This window comes from Nicotiana attenuata, unplaced genomic scaffold (assembly GCF_001879085.1).
Source record: "Nicotiana attenuata strain UT unplaced genomic scaffold, NIATTr2, whole genome shotgun sequence".
In the NCBI taxonomy this organism is placed as follows: Eukaryota; Viridiplantae; Streptophyta; class Magnoliopsida; order Solanales; family Solanaceae; genus Nicotiana; species Nicotiana attenuata.
This window is the reverse complement of record NW_017673579.1, coordinates 52,531-75,015: the sequence shown is the minus strand read 5'-3', so window position 1 is coordinate 75,015 and position 22,485 is coordinate 52,531. Positions and strand designations below refer to the sequence as shown.

The window sequence follows — 22,485 nt, the reverse complement described above, 5'->3', positions numbered from 1 at the left end:
AAGAAGAGTATCCCAAGCTTAAAGTTTATTAAGCTTATCATATTAAAAGATCAAAGTCTTAAAATGTTAATTAGTTTTAAGAATTTAATTATTTTTAATATTTAACTAAGTAATATTGCATCGAATTGTAGATGTAGATGAAAGTGAAGATGCTAAGACAACCTTCTCACAAGCGGATTCAAATGTGTGTGATAAAAAAAATGCGTTGGATATCCCATAAGCGTCATGGACGTTCTCTTGAATAGTTTGTTTTGACTTTTGACCTTTAGTGAATGAAATATAGTCTTTTCTTTAACTTTTTTATTGCTTATTGTGATAAATTGGAACAGTATAAGTATTAAGTTTTTTGAAATTTTTTTAATAAGATCTTTTTTAAAGTTAGAACTAAAAGAAAAAATATAAAATTATATTTTAAAAAATAATGGGCCGGCCTGTGGGGGGCCGCAACCCACATAGCGCTGGGGTGGGCATTATAAGGCCCATCAAAATGGTGGGCTAGCCCAGCCCAGCCCGTCAATTGCTAAAGCCCACGTGGGCTTGGCTGGGCTAGCCCGGCCCCGCCCATTTTGACAGCTCTATTACTCATTATGGCTTAATCATTACATCCCCTACTTAACAGTAATAGAAGCCGAAATTGTTCCCATATTTAATTCATGATGCTCCTTAATAATTGCATAATCATCTCTGCTACCCAATGTTGTCAAAGGCACGCTTAAAGCGCGCTTAAGCCCTACAACGAGGCGCGAAACATGTTGAGCGCTTCACCTCGCTTAGTGGGCATCATCAAGGCTTTAAGGTATACTTTTCCTTGCCAATTAACGTAATCCTGAAGAGGCGACACTAAACAATTGATATTTCACTTTTATCGTGCTTTTTTTTCACTTTCTTTCTCTATATATTTGTTATACATGCTTATAATTATTAGACTTGGACTACACGAACCGCTTATTGTAAATTGTAAAAACGGGGATTATATTTGTATTTTTTTCTCCATTGCACCTTTCTCCATCAAAGCCCACACTTTATTTGCGCTTAAAGCCCAAAAGTCCTTAGAGTTTTTTTTGCGCTTTTCGCCTTTGATAAAATTGCTGCTATTATTACCTTATTTTTCTAATCATTGCTACAATTATTATCAAATATAAGTTGATAACTAAATACACCAATTCAATCTCAATAATGTAGGATATAATTAAATAGATCTTTTTATATACCTGATTATGCTTCTTCCACGAAACTTTCCAACAGTTAAGCCGTCGGTCGAATGCCTCCAATATTACTTCTCGTTTATACTAGTTTTCTTCTTCATCATCTTTGTTTTTTTAACAAAACCTAACACTTATTTTCCCAACGTCTTCTGGCACGTGAGATTGACAACGTAGGGGTAGGCCCATTAGCTTTTTCATTATACACCTAACCAAGTTAACTAATTTACCACCAATTATATTAATTTATACCATATTAAAAGCACAAAGGACATCAAAATGTCGTTTACCCTTTTAGCCCTTTAAAAATAGAGTTATACCGGAAAAATAGTCATTAATTATTTCGTAAACATTTAGAAACAATCATATAATTGTTTACCTAATATTTAGGATTACTGATCTAATTATTTTCCTACCTTTTAGGATTGTGATTTCTCAGTTCTTTTTAGTTTTAGAAATCCTTATTTTCAACTCCATTTAAATTTAGGAATAATAAATTCCAAGCACTTTCAATTAATATTAGGGAAGGTTCGACCACTTTATACTGCTTTTAGATTTAGGATTTGTTTTGTTAATAAAATGTTTGTCATTGTCAGCTCATTTAGTTTTAGGTTTAGGATGCAAAAGGTAACGATATTTAGACAATGAAAGACTTCTTATCAGCAAAAAGGTATAGAAATTAAGCTATATAAGTTTGGTTTTGGTATTCTATTCAAACAATTATTTCAAAGAAAATATGAGAAAGACTTTTTGTGAAAAATTATATTTGATTATCTGGGTATACAATAGTATGTCCATTACTCTTTAGTAAAATATTCCTTCTATATTAATTATGAATCAAAATATAAATACACATTCTAAGAAGACTATAATTAGATATAAATTATCTCAATATTCATATATACTCATTACCAACATGAAATTCTAGAAATACTTTCGAAATAACACTTAACAATTGCACGTCTACTATACATAATTTAATAATATCAATATAATTTGTAAAATTTTATACTTATTAATATAGGGTACACGTGCAAAGCATGTACCCTAAGACTAGTATAATATAAAATTGGGCACACTAGCAAATTAACTAGTACACTAGCAAATACATTATAATAAATCCTCTTCCACTAGCTTAGTACTTGACCAATAGCTACAGATAACGTTAATTCTCTAATTCCACAGTTAATAAGTATATAAAAATATTTCGGGTTATTGCAAACTAATGGGCATTCCAAGGCCGTTCTCGTATCAATGTAACTTCCTCCAAAGCTTGATGAAGTAAATCCGGACCCAATAGTTGTGCTTCATCAAGTTCAAACCATCCAACTGGCGAACGACATTTATGACCATATAGAGCTTCAAACGACGTTATATGTATAATCTACTGGTAGCTGTTATTATAAGTGAACTTAGTCAACGGCAACTAATCGTCCCAATGACCGCCAAAATCAATCAAACAAACTCTAAGCATGTCCTCTAAGATCTAAATAACTAGCTCGGACAACCTATTAGTTTGTAATAACCCGAAATATTTTTATATACTTATTAATTTTGGGATTAGAGAATTAATGTTATTTGTAGCTATTGGATCAAATACTAAGCCAGTGAAAGGAGATTTATTATAATATATAAGATACTATACTAGTTAATTTGCTAGTGGGCTAAATTTTATATTATATATGATTGGTGGTAAATTAGTTAATGTTTAATCAAAAAGCTAGGGCGTATCCCCACCTTGTCAATCTCACGCCCTAGATAACCTTCGAAAAATAAGTGCTAGTTTTTTTTTTTTTTTTTAATTTAAAAAAGAAAAGAAAAAAAAAGTACAAACAAGAAGTAATATTAGAGGCATTAGACTGGCGGCTTCATTGTTGGAAAGTTTCGTGAAAGAAAACATAATCAGGTATATAAAAAAAAAATCTATCTAATAACATCCTACTTTATTGAGATTGAATTGCTGTATTTAGTTATCAACTTATATTTGATAATATTTGTAGTAATGAGTAGAAAAGTAAGATAATGATAGTAGACATGACTAAGCAATAATTGAGGAGTATCATGAATTAAATATGGGAACAACTTCGGCTTCTACTACTGTTAAATGGAAGTATATAATGATTAAGCCATAATGGGTAAATTATGATAAGGGGAATTGAAAGTTATGTACTCTATGAAAAATCATTGTTGGTTTCAATTTTGCTTCTTTAACTAGGAGATAAAATAATTACACAATGATTGGAGCGTAATGATTATAGTAATGATTAACTTTTAGAATTAGATATAAGATTGAAATTTTAATATATGTCCAGGCCTCTATACTGCGTTAGATTTAGCACCTTAGTTTTTCGTTCTTTTTGGAACTACTGTTCCGAATTTTTATTTTTATGTATAGATAAATTTTAACTTTTATTTTATGGTTAGTATCATTACAATTTGTGTTTTAATTTATAGGAATTGTAATTAAATACTGAATTTAGATTGAGGGTATTACTTGTAATTGAATTAGATTGAGATGTTGGAATATATTTTTATTAAGGTGTAAAATATAAAGATTTAGCTCAAGCTTGAAAGTTAGGGAGATTGAGATTTGACTCCACAGCATAAATGATATTGTTAATTAATCGCAAGGTTTGGAAACTAGTCATTGCAAGGTAAGTGAGACTTTAGGCTTTGTGCTTGCTTTTCAAAGCCTATTTTTAAACTGTATTTTGTATGCCCGGTCCATATCTTGACTTCCACACCTTTCTATCAAAAATCATGTCCTTAGTAGGATGAAGATGAGTCATGTCCTGCCTAATCACCTCTCTTCAATACTTCCTAGGCCTACCTCTGCCTCTCCTTAGACCCGCCATGGCATTCATTGACTATGTTCCCCACTTAAATTCAACAAGTTACAAAATAAAAATAAAAATAAAAATACTAAAAGTTCTCTATATTTTCTATTAGTGAAAAAATCTCTAATAGGGCTAAAAGTCCTAGAAAGCATAACACGTCAAGTAAAGCGTATTAACAGACCAAATTTTCTAAAATTAAGATTTAAGAAGTCATAGCTTCTCAAAATCACTCTGTATCACAGTACCTATTATCTAAAGGGGAATCTTTCCAGTAGTATCGACCATTTACCCCACTTCCCTCTAGATTTCATCGAGTGGTTGTGCTAGAGTCATAAACGGTCATGGATAATGGATAATGAAATTATGAGATCCTTCTGAATGAGCTAAGAGAATCTTATTTATACTCGTTCGTTTTGTTAATTGTAGAAATTATTGGAAAATAAAAAAGTAATAACCCAGTAGCTAGAGACTGGTACGTTTCAATTCAACATTTTGTTCGTTCGGATTTGATTGTGTCCTAGCTCTATAATTCGGATGTCGTTTATTGTTGGATGAACTATTGATATTGATACAAAAAAAGACGGTAGGTACAGCTAGACCGTGAACAGGCAACCATCGAACCATCGTACTGTAAAAATATGGAATCCTCTTCATGTTCACATAAATTAACCATTTATCAATCAGTAGCCGCATGTCTGCTTCCCTTTACTTCACTGTAGCAAATTGTACAATGAAATACACATAAAACACAAATTAAAGAATCTAGTTTACATGCGCAAACATTTAAGCAAACGACTAATTAGAACAAAACGAAACACAAGAAAATATAAAAGAAAGCAAGTTTCTTCGGCAATTTGTAACAAAGACTGAACTCAAAATCAATAAACATGAGATAGAATAAATTACTAGCTTGCAACAAAGTCTATTCCAGAAAATCACAAAACAATTAGAAAAATACCTGGTGGTCACCATTGTTGCGAATGACAAAGTCTCGGTTCGACGAACCAAGATAGTTCGTGCGAATCACCAGCATCTGCCATTTTAATACTAGTCGTAAATTTCTCAATCTTTTGTGAGAAGCCAAGTGGAGCCGTGGAGGTATAACTTATATAGGGAGCAGCAAAAGAGAGAAGGTGAACGAGTACAGGAGAAAGAGATGACTACTCCTAACATTTACTCTCACCACCTACCTGCTTCTTCATATCTTAAACTCCCTAAACCACCCGATTTTTCTTCCACTTCTGAAGCAACCAACATCCTTTCCCAAGACTCCCAACCCCACACAATGATCATTGACGAGCCTACATCTCCTACACTTCCTACTGACTTGCCACCTAAATCCTATCTTACCACTAGACTATCACCTGCGCCTGGCCAAACTTTTAATACCATGGTGGTTGAAGATGAACTGGAAGCACCTACTGACGCTTCCAATTTTATTCCTCTATCTATGGTAGAAAAGAACCGAATTTACATGCAGTGATTGTTAAGGACGTAAGATTGAACATCAACTACTTCGAAATAAAATATATACACTCTGGCAACCGACAGAAAATCTGCCTCTTATCGATTTGGGATCAGATTTTTTCCTTCTCAAATTTCAAAAAGAAGAGAACAAAATTCGGACACTACATCAAGGGCCTTGGTTCATTATGAACCACTTCCTATCTGTTAGGCAATGGGAACCAAAGTTTATGGCATCGCAAACAAATATCCGCTATTCTGCTATATGGCTCCGTCTTCCGGAATTACCTACTGAATTTTATGACTTCAGTATTCTTCAGAAGGTGGGCAATAAGATTGGTAAATTATTATCTATGGATAATTGCACTTCTTCTACTACACGGGGTCGTTATGCACGTTTGTGTGTTGAAGTTGAGTTGGATCAACCTTTAAAATCACATGTATATATTGGTAATCATAGACAGAACATCCTATATAAAGGATTAAATATTTTATGCCTTAAATGTGGCCGGATGGGGCATAACCAAAGAGTTTGTCATTATCAATGCCAAGATGTTCCTTCATCAGGTTCTCCTTCTCTTAATAATCCTATACTTACTCCTAATCCTACAGCAAATCCTTCGACCACTGAGTGGAAAACAGTGCAGTTCTCAAAGAAAAAATTGGGTCCAAACCCTACTCCAAAAACGATTAATGCTGACAGGAATGACACTGCCCCTCTTAATCCTCCTATTGTTCCTTTTGAACAATTAGCCATTCAAAAGACAAGTCCTCTCCCAACTACTCAACTAAGTAATCACCCCTCTTCTATTACTACCACTAATCCCTTTGCTGCATTAACTGTCCTACCACTACCTGATACACCTCCTTTACAAGCCAAATATCAGACTTTGACTCCTCCACAAGACACTCAAGTACTTGGACAATCGGTCCAATCACATAATAGTCTTCATTCAACTCCCTCCCTCAGCAATGCATCTGGCCACGTCAAAACCTTCCACACGCAAACCCATTGCCCTAGCACAACACCACCAACTTCCATGCAAGCCTTAGTAATCGAAAAATCCGCCACATACACCCCTACTCCGACATCATCATCTATCCCTAACCCTAAGTTCACAAACCCCATGCAACTAGGTTATGATTATCCCCCACCACTTCACTAAATACTCACTCCTTTCCACCACATCAATCAATCCAACCGCCCAGTTTACCCACTGTAACTCCTTCACTTCCAATCTTTTCCAAATCGGCATCACCATCATCTACTTCTTCTACAAAGGATAAAGGTACCATCGCTTCCAATATTCACTCCTCACACAATGTTCACTCCCAACCTCAACTTTCTCAGGAGACACCAAACACCACAGAACCAGGCCCACAGGCTGCTCCACCACCACACTCCTCACTCCCTTCCTCCTCCTCACTTGGTCATGGACCAAAACTCGATAGTCTACACTGCCCGGACCCCGCATGCACCAACCCACTTTGCTTCTTGGTTGGAGATGGGGCTTCAAAATCATGCTCTCACGATACACTGGAAGTGAATCATCAGGAGGTTACGGTATTGATAAATCATCCAACGGACTTGGCTCAAATAGTGATGGAAGGGATGCAACTGGGCATGGAGATTTACGGCAGGTACCATTGGGCAATGACCCAATCTCCTCACCCGAGCCCTTATCAACAGCCTGCACTTCCAACACCTTCGTGGGATCCCCAACATCTTCACCCTCACATTCTCCAAATGCCTTTCTACCCACTTCCCAATACCACAACACCACGGATTCAGCCGTACTGGGACCCTCCAACACCTCCAACCCCAGTACCATCTCCCAATCCCTCACCCCCACAAAGTCCACCTCCAGAAGAACAAAACAACAATCTTCAAGCGGAATTAGAAGTAGCCATCGTTTACAACAGAGAAACTCGACCAGTGTATGCTTTTCTAGATGGATAAAAGTCTTTGTGTAGAAGGAGGAATACGAAAGAAAGATTTATGTAAGGTGTCCTCAAAATCTTCGCACAACCGCCTTTCATCTAAGACCAACAACCAATCCGGAAGTCGGGAAATATGCAATGCTTCTAATGCCCACGTTTCTCCTCCACACAAGCCGGATAAACACTCAAAGGGGCCCAAGGGGCAGTTTATAATTTGATTACACGGATAGTCATATGAATTTTGTTATTTGAAATTGCAGGGGTGTTCATTCAGAGGACTTTCGCAGGAATTTCAGGTCGTTATTGGACTATAATAGGCCAGCCCTAGTGGTCCTATTGGAGACCCACAGTGCCAGTCACCAAGCCATTAAAGATGATTTTAATTTCTCAGGTATGATAGAAGTACCAGCTACAGGTCAATCAGGTGGCATCGTTATTTTATGGACAGAAGAGTTGCATGTGGAACATGTTGCTTCCACTGGCCAGGAGATTCATTGCCACATCAAGGTAATCCCCAATCCCTTTAAATTCTTATTTTCGTCCATTTATGCAAATCCTAGTCTGACCAATAGACAGTTATTATGGGATAATTTAATGTGTATATATGATTGGTATAAAGGGCCTTGGGTGATGGGGGTGATTTTAATGACATTTTAGAAGCTGGGGATAAGTTTGGTGGATTACCTCTTAATAATGTACGTGTTCATAAATTCCTTCGTTGTATCAACCACTGTAAATTGGCAGATTTAGGCTACAAAGGGAGTCGATACACGTGGACAAATGGTAGACATACTACTAGTAATATACTGGAACGTATTGATCGTATTTTTGCTAATTATGAATTGATTAGTCATTTTCCTGACATGCTTGTCACTCATCTCCCTAGGCTTCATTCTGACCATTGCCCGTTAAAATTGGATTTACAATTCTGTTTACCTAGACAAAAGATATTTAGATTTGAAACAATTTGGGCCTCTCATCCCACTTTCCCTACTTTAATTAAGCATATTTGGTTAGAAAATTTACAACTACTTCCTGCTATTGATCAATTTACTACTCAAGTGCAACAATGGAATGTTTCAACTTTTGGAAATATTTTCAAAAGAAAGAAAAAATTACTAGCTCGAATCGGTGGTATTCAATCTTCTGTCCATTACTCTACTAGTCTATTCCTGCATAACTTAGAAAAAACTCTAATAGAGGATTTTAATAATATACTGAAATTAGAAGAAAACTTTTGGAAACTAAAGTCCAGGATTGACTGGTTGAATAATGGAGATGCTAACACAAAGTTTTTCCACTTATCCACTATAAATAGACGACGTTGTAATCGCATTACTGCCCTTCAGGACCAGGGGGGAAATTGGATAATTGATCCTACCACAATTAGGAATAATATTACTCAGTATTATCACAATCTATTTCACACTTATGAAATAAGTTCCTCCCATAATAATTACATTCTCCCTACAAATGTTCTCACAACTGAGGAACAACTTTCTTTAACATATCCCTTACAAGACTGGGAGATTAAACAGGCTTTAGACTCCTTTAAACCTATTAAGGCACCTGGACCGGATGGTCTTCATCCTTTCTTTTATCAGAATATTGGGATACTATTGATATTTCTGTTAAGTCTTTTTGTCATACTGTGTTCAATAGTCATAAAATAGATCCTGTTATTAACAAGACTTTTATTTGTTTAATACCTAAAAATAAGCAAGCTTCTACTATTTACCAGTATAGACCTATTAGTCTTTGTAATACGATTTACAAAATAATCACAAAGATCATTGCCAACAGGCTGAAACCTTTACTAGATCACCTCATACATCCAACTCAATCCAGCTTTCTAAAGAATAGAAGGGCTGCGGATAATGCTATTATAGTTCAAGAAATCCTAACTAGGTTTCGCAAAATGAAAGGGAATAATGGTCACATGCTCTTAAAATTGGACCTTGAGAAAGCATTTGATAAATTGGAATGGTCATTCATACATCATTCTCTTTGTGCCCTGAATTTTCCAAAACCCTTCATACAGCTTGTTATGTCTTGCATAACGACTAGTAGTATTTCAATTCTGATAAATGGTAATCCCACTAAATATTTCCAGCCCTCTAGGGGGATTCGACAGGGTGACCCTCTATCACCTTATTTGTTTATTATCTGTTTAGAAATGCTTTCTCGAAGAATAAATACATCAGTGGATTATTGTAAATGGTCACCTATCTCCATTACTTGTCAGGGACCTAAATTGTCACATCTCTTCTTTGCTGATAATATTATTCTTACTTCAAAGATCACTACTACCTCTAGACAAGCTATGGTTGGTACTCTAGCTGACCTCACTAAAGCTTCAGGTCAAAAAATTAACTTCGACAAGTCAAAAAAAAAATTTCTCTAAGAACTGCTCTACTCATACTAGAAATCAAATCCTACATACATTCCAAATGAAGGAGGGTAATCAGTTTGGTAAATATTTAGGTTTTCCAATTTTTATTAATAAAACCTACTAAAAATGATTATCAATTCTTAATAGACAATTTTAGTAGTAAGTTGGTTGGTTGGAAAACCAATTTCTTAACAAAAGCAGGAAGAACTACCTTAATACGTTCTACTTTGAATTCTCTTCCTAATCATGTTATGCAATATATTACTTTACCCTCTTACATAATTACTTCACTAAATAGGCACCAAAGAAATTTTCTCTGGGGTACCACAAGTACTAAGAAGAGGCTGCATCTTCTAAATTGGAATACCCTCACACAACCTTTGGATAAGGGAGGGCTAGCTATACAAAATCTGTCCCTAAAAAATAAAGCGCTACATGCCAGTCTTGCATGGAGACTCTTTCACAACCCTACTCAGTTATGGGCACAAGTACTACTGCGAAATTATATAAAACCTTCCCATCTACAAAGGAACAATAGTTCCTCCATTTGGAAGAATATTATGCAAGGCTGGGCTTCCTGTAAACTAGGTTTCAAATGGAATCTAGCCTCAGGAAAATACGTTAAATTCTGGACAGATCCTTGGATTGATCACAATATTACCCTTCGAAATTATATCTCTGGACCCCTTCCAAGGTTGGAGGAATGTAAAACTGTTTCGAGCTATTATTATAACCATCATTGGCATTTAGATCAACTCCCTTTTATTTTACCATATCAGATACAGGCTCTTATTCATAATATTTATATGGCTCTTAAGCCTACTACTATTGATCACCTCTACTGGAAGCTTATATCCACAGGTTTGTTTTCAGTTAAATCCATCTATATTTCTCTGTCACTCAGTACGAATGTCTCAACTAATCCAACAGGTAATTACAAATGGATTTGGAAGTTAAATGTTCCACCGAAAATATCCCGTTTTATTTGGCTAGTCTGTCATGATAGGCTTCCAACAGCGTCTTACCTTCACAAGTTAGGTATTATTACTTCTCCTATTTGCTCTCAATGCCAATTAGGTCCTGAAACTGTGCAACATATTTTACTTTACTGTCCAATAGCAAAATTGATTTGGAATAAACTTCAAACCTCAGTTAATATTATGAATTCCTTGCACACTTTCGATAATAATCTTATGTTATTCAAGGTTTTCATTCGTCAAAAAATACCACATAACTGTCAACAAATTCCAACTACCACCTTAATACCTTTTGTTTTACGGGAATTATGGCTTCATCGTAATAAACATACTTTTGAAAATAGAACGTTAGGCTTAGAGCTAAGTGTCATCTATAAAAAGGCTGCTGAATTTTATTACCTCACAAACCACCACAGCCTAGCTAAGGCTTCCTTGCCATTTTATATTAAATGGCACCCTCCAAATACCCACACTTATAAACTTAACATTGATGGCTCTTGCTCAGTTGACAGCTTTAAGTGTGGTATAGGAGGTGTTATTCGCAACCACAAAGGCCAGTAGATCCTGGGCTTCGCAGGAGCAACACTACGTGGAACAGCTATTCAAACTGAATTGTTAGCTTTGCTCAAAGGATTGCTCATTGCTCTACAAATGAATTTAACACCGCTTGTTATTGAGACAGATGCACAGGCTGTACTGAATTTGTTAGCTTCGCCTGCACCACAATACACTAATATCCTAAATGATTGCAGGTTGCTACTCCTACAACTGGATAGGCCAAGCATCACCAGTGTTTATCGAGAGCAGAACTGTGTTGCGGACAGTCTAGCAAAGTATGGAGCTCAGCAAGAACAAGGTTTCTGTATAATGTATAAACAACCACCACCTTTTGTGACATCTTCCTACAACAAGGGCTACTTCGTACAAGGCTGGTTAAATCGGCAGTTAGTAAATGCAGTAGTAGTAGTGTTAGTTTGCCTTCTGTATATAGTTATGCTATGGATGTGTTAGGTACTAATAGGGTTCCTGTTATGGGAACCTCTGCAATGGGTTTTGCTTCTACTTATGTAAATCTGATGTCTCTAATGCATCACCTTAACTGCTCTATAAGAGCTTGATATATATATATAAATCGGANGTTGGTATCAGAGCACTAGGTTACATAAGTCTCACAACTCACGGACAAACTTAGTAGACTCTGAGGGGTAGGTACGGAGACGTCTGTACTTGTTCCCCAGAGTCTATTGAGTTAGGAAAATCTCTCATCTGTTCTTTCTTGTCGTGCGACTTGGTTTCTTAAATGCTGATTGAATTTCCACTCTGTTCTTTCGCAGATGGCGAGAAAACGCGCTTCCTCATCCTCCAATCAGTATTCCGAGCCCCAGGCAGCTCCCGCTAGGGGCAAAGGACGTGGCCGTGCTAGGGGCATGGCCCAGCCACCAGCAGCAACACCAGTGGCGGACCCTCAGGTTGGCCATGACGAGGAGGTTTCGGCCCCAGCTCAGACAGTTCCGGTGGGCCTAGCTCAGGTCCCAGAGGGGTTTATTGCTACCCCAGTTCTTCAGGACGCCTTGGTCCGATTGGTTGGCCTCATGGAGAATGTCACCCGAGCAGGATTGCTTCCTGCAGCACCAGCCACTTCCCAGGCTGGAGGAGGAGCCCAGACTCCTGCTGCACGTACTCCGGAGCAGGTAGCTCCCCAGACTCAGATTCCACCGGGCCAGCCAGCTGTGGCAGTTCAGCCGGGGGTAGTTGCACAGGCCGGTGATGGAGCGGCTATGTCCGCTGATGCTTTGTGGAGGCTGGACAGGTTCACCAAGCTTTTCACTGCTACCTTCAGCGGAGCTTCTTCTGAGGACCCCCAGGATTTCTTATACAGCTGCCACGAGGTTCTTCGAAACATGGGCATTGTGGAGTCCAATGGAGTTGATTTTGCGGCTTTTCGTCTATCCGGATCCGCCAAGACTTGGTGGAGGGATTACTGTTTAGCTAGACCAGCAGGGTCATCGCCTTTGACTTGGGATCAGTTTTCAGAGTTATTCCTGGAGAAGTTTCTCCACTTAAATGAACATTATATTAGCTTTTATTAATTTAGCTAACATACATGGCCTTATATCCCCATTTTGTGTAATTTTATGCTTGAAGAGGTCAAGGGTTCAATTTTGCTCGGCCTCTATTATTTTGACAAAAGAGATAGACTCAAAAATTTGCAAAAAAGAATGTTAAAGATGAGGTTCGATAAAGCGGTGTTACGTGACATCACTTAATCGGGTGATCTCGTAGTTGGTGGAGAAGGCTGGTAGACGCGCAGTAGTGGCCCATGGCTTGAGTGCTCCTATATGAGTAATTTCATGAATCATTTTACTATCGGAGCTTCACAAGTGATCACCTAGATAAGAGCTCATTTGAGGTAATTTTGTATAATCGCTCGAATTAGCTTGTACATAAACTGTTTTAAAATCTGAAACCTTGCTAGGAGCCGTTGACCCATGTACCACATTGCTTTGACTATTGTAACAGAATGGATATGAATTAACATATTAAGCTTAACTTTCACGCTTTAATAAAGGTGCTTAATTAAATTTGATGACTAACATTCTCTTATAATGATATTAATCAAGAGGCTATGATGGAAGACAAATCTACAAAATTAGAAAATTATGAATGAATTTCGGGTACTGTGATCTGTGTAATATAGAGCACCATATAAGAAAGAGAGGCAGACTTGAGTATTGTCAATTCTGAAATCCCTAATCCCTTTCTCTGGTTCCCTCCTTTCTGAGCCTGTCTTCTTACCTTATTTCCGTTTCCTTTCCCCGTGTTACTGCAAGGGTTTATCTCGAGCTCGGGTTTGTGGCCTAACTGCAGCTCTACAAAAACACGTAACTTCCCAACAGGGGTGCACGGAACATGGAATTTATTTAACATAACAATGTACCATCTGCACTGAAATTTACTAATTTCATCACTCATACTTAAGAGTGCACTTGTCTCAGCATCCTGGTTGACCAATCACGTGAATTGGTATTAGAAAGTAGAAATTAAAGCTAATAGAAGATCTTCCAGATTCCACGCAACACTCGATCTCCATAAAAAAGGTAGCTGGCCCATGCTAGTGCTACATATCTAGTTTCTTTTTCTTCTCAATTTCCCTTAAAAGCAGCACATTAGCATACAAGTTATTCAACGAATGCCACAGACGGATGGGAAGGAACAAGCAGGGAAGTATTCCATTACCATTTACCAATGAAACATCTATTCTCTGTTACAAATTATAGCATTATACTTGAAACCAAACAAACAGCAATTACATATATCATACCACTGTATTACAAAAACATTTCAACAGGTCCTACCAAGAAGCAAATCACTTTCAAGGGATATTCATAACCACACAGATTCTGAGAATGGGGAAAAAAAGGAAAAAGAACTAGATAAAAACCCGCCTGCATCCAGGATCAAACCGCAACAACTCTACGTTGGTTTAGGCCTGTAAATGGAGGATGTTAGGGAAAGGGGGAAAAACAAAAAAGGAAATGCAATCCTATACAGCAAATTTGCATCACCAACTTTGATCAATTTGGAACTTATCAAGTACCTTGTTAGCAATATTGTTAGAAAGCCAATCAAGCCCCTCATAAAGTCCCTCTCCAGAAGTTGCACAAGTGCTCTGGATATACCTAAAAATAGCAAAGAGAATGCTTAGCATGTTTTAAAAGAAAGGCGTCGTCACAAGTTCTGGCAGATCGCTTACCAGTGACGCTGCCTGAGGGAGTGGAGTCCAAGCTTATCAGTTATTTCAGCAGCATTCATTGCATTAGGAAGATCTTGTTTGTTAGCAAAAACAAGCAGCACAGCATCCCGAAGCTCATCCTGGGACATATAAAAACAACAGTAAGCCCACGTGTCGCTGAACAAAGGTTAAACTCAATTCAAAGAATTCCCAAATTCATTTTTCTGGTCTAATAAACAACAGAAAGTAGGACAATAAGGGGGAAAAAAAGGGATGTAAGCAGCAAGAGAACTTCATGGACCGGTAACCACTGTTCCTCCCTAACCTACTCCCTTGCCTATTTCGCCTGTGTTCTTTTTAAGCAAACAACGGACTGATGCATAAATTCTGTAACTTATTGGAAAGCTTCTGTTGTGCCTGTTTGTTTAAAAGACAAGGTAGAAAGAAAAATATTCTTTTTCACACCCATTTATCCCCGAATTCTCTAGATATATCACTAACTAATTAATTGTTATTCTGGAGTTTCCAAATGTCTCATATAGGTTGCTGAACTTCTGTCTCAATTACGAGATACATTGCACCAATAATAACTATTTACTAAGTAAGATTAGGGCAGAAGAGTCGAACATAGACAATGTAAAAAAAAGTGAAGACAACATATGTGGCTATATTTGAAACTCAGAGAGTTAAACTGTATTAGGTGTACGCCAATACTCCCACAGGTTATCTAATATTCTAATTTTCTTTTAACTATGACTGAATCTGACTAACTTCCTTTGCGAAAATCAGGAGTTCATTTCTATTGCATCTTCCTTTCATGAAAAAGATAGAATTGATGTAAAATATTTCAAACAGGATAGTTTTTTTGCCTTCCTTTAATGATAATTAAAGAAAGAAGGATCAAATAAAATTATATCTAACTGATAACTCTCTCTAAGTAAAACCAAATCTATACTTATGCCAATATGCAACCAAGTCTGGCAAGTAAACACAGAATATGGAACAACCACATTAAAGTTTTTAAGATGGACCAACAACCAAATCAAATTCAGCAAGGTCAATTATCACCCACTTCAAGGTTGTAACTAGGAACTTAAAAAATGGACCAAAATTGGGTTTTTCATCCAAGTTTAGGGACCCCATTTGATCATAACTATTATTCTAGTATTTACAATACTAAACTTAAGTAGCACAACTTAATGACCTCCACAAACTTCTTTTCAACTCCAACTTCAAATACTTTGCTTTAAACTTCAACATAAATATTGTGCAAACACATACTTAATCTCATCAGAGATGACACATGTAAAGCCGCCTCACCTCCGACCCCCACCCACACCTCCACCCCAAAAAAGAATAGCCAAGTCGACCAATGTTAGATTCAGCATATTTTTCGCGTATATTATTCACTCATCCGGACTAAGTTTTGCCTTAATCAAAAATTAAAATTTTGACATTACTCAAGATGATGCATTACGATGCAATTTTCAGCTAAAATATGACCAAGGACAAAACTAATTTACTTTGACCGATGGCCACAAGGGAACAATACAACTATAAACTTAATCCATATATAGTTGGGGTCGGCAATATGGACAGTCATTTCAAAGTCACTCCATATAAACCAGTTTTATTCCAAAAATCAATAGTTGCCTATCCTTTTATGATCCAGTCGTAGATATTTTTCCACTCATACCTCTGCTCTTTTAGAGTGTGAAAGTTCTTCTACCTTTTGTAGGAACACATAAATCTCCAAACAACAACTATGCTTTAGTCTCGTTATTAAAAAAAAAAAAAAAAAAAAAAAAAAAAAAAAAAAACTAAAAAAAACAAGTTGGGGTCTGCTATATGGATACTCACTTCTCCATCAAAATAAAAGTACTGTATTCCAAGCAAAAGGTGGACACCTAGTGTAAGTGTGGAAATTTTTTAGCATCGCATAGTATTTTTTTATAACGGTGGCCTCCAGTTGCTTGCATGCACTTCGACTATTCCAATGGTTACCTACTTACTCCTACAAGCACAGGTACCAGGAATCACATAGTGTCCTCCAGTGATGGATTTGTGGTCTAGCTAAATCCATTACACCAAATTCTACTAAGTCATGCACTGTGCATCAAGCTTACATGCATAAGTGGAAGTCTAAGATTTTATATTCTCCAAATTGCAGTCTAATTTATCATACAAGGATGTAAACATTGATTTGAATCGACCTTGACCAAATAAAATTCTACTCATGTGACAGAGACGTCATTCATGTCAGGTTTAATCATGCGAGATTCACTAAATTCTACCTTGTTAGGCTTGAGCATAATTTTCCACCTTACTAATCAAAGTTCATGATTTACATTTTATTCTATGACCAAAATTTAGAGCACACTCAATCATCTTTACCTAGAATGAAGCTCACATCGAAACTGAAATTTCTGAATCTAGATTTTACCAGGATCCTTTTGAAGATCCTTTTTTTCTAAAAAAATCTAAATCTCATAGAAGAATCTAATGCTATAAAGGTTTCATCACCAACTAAAAGGTTTTAGTGTTCAAGGGGATGTTTGACACTTGACAGGGAGTGTCATAAGCAGTAATCACTTCCCTTCTAAAAGAAGACTTGTAAATCCTTGAGCAGCAGTAGTGGAGTGGTTTTAAGGTAGTTGGCATCAGCCTCTAAAGAACTAAGTGGTACAGAATGAACACAAATAAACAGCCACCTACATGTACAGAAGCTTATATACATGACAAAATATCAGATTAGGTAATAGCTTTAAAAAAATGATGTGTTGCATACATCAAATTGATTCCAGTCAAACTTAATTGACTAGAGAGAGTATACCATATATCATTTTCAGTATAAATATTACGCTAGTAACTGAAGATTTAAGTAAAGTTTGCTGACTTGTGCACACAACTTTATGCCTATAGCTCAAAAGTTTTAGAAGACAAATTTGACACTAGCAAGAATTAGACAGTCTACCCTAATGCAAGCATTAGTGGTTGCTTCCATGGTTCGAACCCGTGACCTATAGGTCATCAGCAAGAATAACAACAGAATTACAAAGGGCGGGAATTATTACCTCGTTCAACATCCTGTGCAATTCATCTCTTGCCTCCACAACACGGTCTCTGTCATTGCTATCAACCACAAAAATGAGACCCTGAGTGTTCTGGAAATAGTGCCTCCACAGTGGCCGGATCTGCCAAAGCAAATAAATAAATAAGCAAGCAGGATCCTTCAGAAAACTGAATTAAAACATTCATTCCATGCAACACAAAAAGAGCTACCAGTAAAAAAGAAAGAAAAGTAGAAAGGGGGAAGAAGAGGCAAGACTAATTTTGGATTAAAACAAAAGCGATACCTTGTCCTGACCCCCGACATCCCAAACGGTGAAGCTGATGTTCTTGTACTCAACGGTCTCCACATTGAAACCTGTGAATTATCAATTATTGTTGATGACTCGTCTGAGCAGCTATGCCACAAGCATCTTATTGTAGAGTTTTAATTAAGCTTATTAGGTGATTTGACAGTACAATGCAAGGCATAGAATCTTCAGTAACACTTCAAAAGGCTTTTGCAAATCAAAGAAGAGAAAAAGAATCATTAAGAAAATTAATACCCCTTTTGAGTACACCTCAGAGGAAAGTTTATAAACAGCATACACTACTGAACAACCAAAAACAATTGCATCCGAAGAACAGATATTGGTCCCATTACTACTAGTCCAAAAAAAGGGAGGCAAACGATTGGGGAAGATTTGCATCATTTGCACCAGAATCTAAAAGAATATTCAAAAGTCTTTCTTTATTTCTTTAATTTCGTGTCGAATCAAACAAGGCTGCATAAAATGGGAATGGAGAGCATCTTTTTCTGTGCACATTTTCCATTTCCGTATCAGAATGATTGGTCAGTCTTTTAAGTCATAATTGCAGCAAAATTTGTCACAATAATTACAACTTAAAAACTGTAGAAATGTTATTGCCGAATATTCTTGCTACATGCTAGTAAAGCACATACCAATAGTAGGAATGGTGGTGACGATCTCGCCCAACTTGAGCTTGTACAATATGGTGGTCTTACCAGCTGCGTCAAGACCAACCATGAGAATGCGCATTTCCTTCTTGGCAAATAGCCGGCTAAAAAGCTTGGTGAATGTCAGCCCCATTTCTCTTTCTTCTTAAGGATCCCTACGTACATAGAGCCATTGAATTATACAAAAAATATCAAGTAATGCAACAGTACGAAAAGATGCAGCTACTCTAGAAACGGATCTGGATGAGCCAAAGCAAAATTGACAGAACTAGATTTAAAAAGCACAAAATAAAATCGCAATGGTGGCACTCAAAGCCAGCTTGTGAGCACCACCACTATTCCACCGGCTATTGATACAGGTATCGGTAACTCTGTCCACCAAAGCCTAAGATCTAGATCAATATTTCACGAATCAAACCATTAGATAGTACAATTTCCCAGAGACCAGAGCAGGTCCCATGTATCAACCTTCAGAAAACATCATAACAACAGAAATTCACAGAAAAAAAAAACAGGAATTCAAATCGGAAGCTTAAAAAGCATAAATCTGAGATAGATAACCGCAAAATCAAAGGAAAAGCAGATGGACATGGTAGATGCAGCCGAAATTACTCACAAAAAGTGTTAGTATATCATTAGAGAATTTTACGAACAAAAATAAGGAGGAAAACAAAACTTTATCAGATATGCATAAAATTAAAGCTAGATGACAGAGTAAGATTTACTTGAAGAAAGCTTTGGAAAGAGGGATCTAGTGAGAGAACACGAGAGAGAGAGAGAGAAGCCTGAGACTAACGCGAAATATTTATTTAAGAGGTTAAAATTAAAAATCGGAAATCAGAGGCAATAAATAAAGGAGTGAGAGAGATGTTTCTAATGGTACCAAACTGCCATTTAGCTCAATTAGAATAACGGAAATGCCCCATAATTCTGGTCGTGGGTGTATACTGGGAAAATACTTACCCGCACCGGGTGTTTACACCAAACCGATAGATATATGACATGTGTCTTGCATATGGACTTCAATCATTTAACCATGGTAAATTACATGCATTCTCATCTAATTAAATTAATTAACCATAGTGAGTTAATACAGTTTGATGTAAACACTTGGTGTGGGTAAGTATTTTCCGTGTATATTTCACCGTTGGTTCCTGCATGTCTGTCCGGCGCAATCGGATTTTGACACGCGTTATTTCATGTTTTGGATGCAGGGAGCACATTGACTTTGGTTGTGACTTGCGATAGAAAATAAGAGACAACCCTCAGAGAAAGAAAGTTCTTTTCTTAACTTTTTTTAAACAAATTTTGAAAGGTTAAAATAAATAAATTTTTGTTAGATATACCTGTATTCTTGCAATTCTTTTATCGTTTCTTGAACATTTTTAAACTATTCCTTCCAATTAGATGCTTCCAGTTGGGCTTCCTTAGCTACCCTCTCAGCCTCAAGAACAGTCTTATCAGACTCACGGGCCTTCTTTTCTAAAAGGGAAATTCTTCCCATCAATTCCGTGCCAATAAGGTTAGCCTACAAAGACAACTCATGAAAATAAGAATCTAGAGATAAAAAAAATTATTAGTAAGTAAAGGAAGAATACCTTTAACGTAGAATGAACTATGTCATTCATCAAAGTTAAGCAACTATGACTGTTCATCTTCTTCTTCTCAATGTCTCCAATTAAAGGCTCGAGCCAGACATCTGCTCCACCAGACTTCCTTAAAAGACTGTTATTAGCAGGAACCTCAAGTGTGACACTCCTCATAGCCAAACTTCTGCTATTGGAACCCTCCTCTGCATGCTGAACAGAGGAAGGGGGAGCTATAGAAGGAAGAACGGTAAAAGAGGTGAAAATAACAGGAGTCGAAGGAGTCGAAACAGGTAAGGGAGCAGAAATTGGCAAAGGAGTAGGAACAGGTAAAATAGGCAAGGAAGCACTTGAAACCAAAGGAGGAATAGAAAGAATAGGAATGGAGGAGGAAAAAAGAACTTCATCTAAAACCGGACCTAGTTCACCACTTTCGAAACCGTCAACGAAGAGATGTTGAGTGGATTCAATGGTGTCCCTTGGAATGGTTTCATCATCAGAAACAACAGTAATAGGTTCGGTAAGAGAGGAAGCACGGGCAGAAGAAATTTCAGCTTCATCTTCAGAAATGATGCGTCTCCTGGCTCTAGGCCTAGCCATCAAAGAGGTGTCTTCATCTTCATCATCCTCAGAATCCTCTTCAACAATTTTCCTCTTTGACAGCGTAGCTTTTGTTCTCTCCAAAGAAAGGGGAGTACCAGAAGAGGCTCGAAGGGCAATAGCTACTTCAGATGTCATTCCTCGAATAGCAAATCCTGACAAAAAGAAGGATAAAAAGTTAAAAGAGGGGAAAGAATTTAACATACGAGAAATAATAAGGGATGCATACCGTGAGTTTTCACTTTCCAACCATGTTTGTTGGAAATAGATTTCCAGGTTCGTGCCTCCATAGGCACGGCTTTCAAAATAGCATCTACCCAACCACGGAAATTAGGAACGGGCTCCACATCTCCCATGGTTGCTACAAAAAAGCAAAAAAGAATGAAATTAGAAAAGGAGTTGAAATAAAAAAAAACAGATACGGTAAGGAAGAAATACTTACGTGCAAGGTTCCATTTCTCAGGAAAAGGAATATTTGATTCACCCACCAAACCAACTGTGGGTACCGCAACGTAACGGGTGTACCAGCCTCGATCTTTATCATCTTCAGGGCTTACCAAAACCCTTTTACTTCTTGCAGTTAGGGTAAAAACACCATTGCGGAACAGCTTGGGGTGGTAAAGATGAATTAGATGGGAGAAGGTAAAATCAACACCAGCCTTGGCCGATACATACCTTAAACAAGTCACTGCTCTAAATACGAGGGGGCCAATATGAGCCAAACAAATCTTGAAAAAATGACAGAAATCGAGTATGACTGGGTCGATAGCAGGAATAAATCCCAAAGTAAAGGGGTAAGTATAAACAAAGGAAAAACCAATCCTATAAGAAGAAATTCTCTGATTTAGGTTAGGAATAACTATATGAAGGTCATCTCTCCAACGACAATCTTTTCGAACAGTGGAAATCAAGGGTTCAGTAATTAAAGAAGGATAGGTGTCAGCATCAATTACATGGTCACGAAGGGATTCTTTATCATGCTCGAAAGATAAGTCGGTTGGCACTATTTCTTCAACCAAAGGTTCTTGAATAGGCTCAGAAGATTCTTTGCCTTTAGAAGAGGATCTCTTAGTGAAAGAACCTCTAGAAATAGTGCCAGAAGAAGGAGTGATGGAATCAGAGGTACCACCACGAATGGACCCTAGGCCACGAAGCCTACCTCCTCTACCTCTTCTGTGTCTTACAGGGGCATTGGGGAAACTGTCAAGAATTGGGACTCTCCTAGGGTTAGGATTCGAAGATGACATGGTAAAAAGATGTGAACTGAGGAAGAAGTGAATAGGAGTAAATAGTGAAATACTTGGTAAAAGTTTGTGGAGAAGAAGACAAGGGAAAAAGGGTTAAGTTTATATATAAAAGCAACCAAAGATTAAGGAGTGTAATGATGGAAAGCCTATAATAAAGGCAACTATCACTTCGTGAATAGTGGAGTTGAAGAAGCCTTGAAAAAAAAGAGAAGCTGCAGAATTGCAGAGCTAATAAGAAGGTGACACGTATGCAGTGCATTAAATAGAAAAGACAACTGAAGCGTCAGTACTGTCATAGCATTGATTATGGCAAAAATTCCCCTTTTAATGAAGATCCACTTCCCAAATATTTAATTGATAAATAAATAGAAAGTGGGGGGACTATCTGTATTGGGAAAAAACTGAATTTATATAAGATGACCTGTCATGACATGTGGACCGGTCAAATAGTCAAAGCGTGGTAATCAGTTAGAAGGCAC

At 37.2% G+C, this 22,485-nt stretch overlaps 1 protein-coding gene and 1 pseudogene across 1 annotated transcript; both read right to left on the bottom strand.

The window, feature by feature from the left end:
* The window catches only part of LOC109216767, a 20,157-nt pseudogene extending 14,825 nt beyond the window's left edge, over positions 1-5,332 (bottom strand).
* Positions 5,333-14,019: 8,687 nt separating this feature from the next.
* Positions 14,020-19,406, bottom strand: LOC109216768 (ADP-ribosylation factor 2). The gene is made up of 7 exons (XM_019380947.1): positions 19,299-19,406; positions 18,559-18,728; positions 17,903-17,973; positions 17,621-17,740; positions 14,568-14,686; positions 14,412-14,493; positions 14,020-14,303 (listed from the first exon to the last, which is right to left on the bottom strand). Exons 2-7 carry the CDS (start codon positions 18,704-18,706, stop codon positions 14,298-14,300), a joined length of 546 nt encoding a protein of 181 aa, XP_019236492.1. The 5' UTR covers positions 18,707-18,728; positions 19,299-19,406; the 3' UTR covers positions 14,020-14,297.
* Between the last annotated feature and the right edge of the window lie 3,079 nt (positions 19,407-22,485).

What these genes read in the sequence shown, in the direction of transcription:
- LOC109216768 (XM_019380947.1), bottom strand. Translation starts at nt 18,706, where the DNA reads ATGGGGCTGACATTCACCAAGCTTTTTAGCCGGCTATTTGCCAAGAAG. An exon ending in ATGTCGGGGGTCAGGACAAG is followed by an intron (nt 17,741 to 17,902) that starts GTATCGCTTTTG and finishes TTGCTTTGGCAG; the next exon opens with ATCCGGCCACTGTGGAGGCA. An exon ending in TCCCTCAGGCAGCGTCACTG is followed by an intron (nt 14,494 to 14,567) that starts GTAAGCGATCTG and finishes TGCTATTTTTAG; the next exon opens with GTATATCCAGAGCACTTGTG.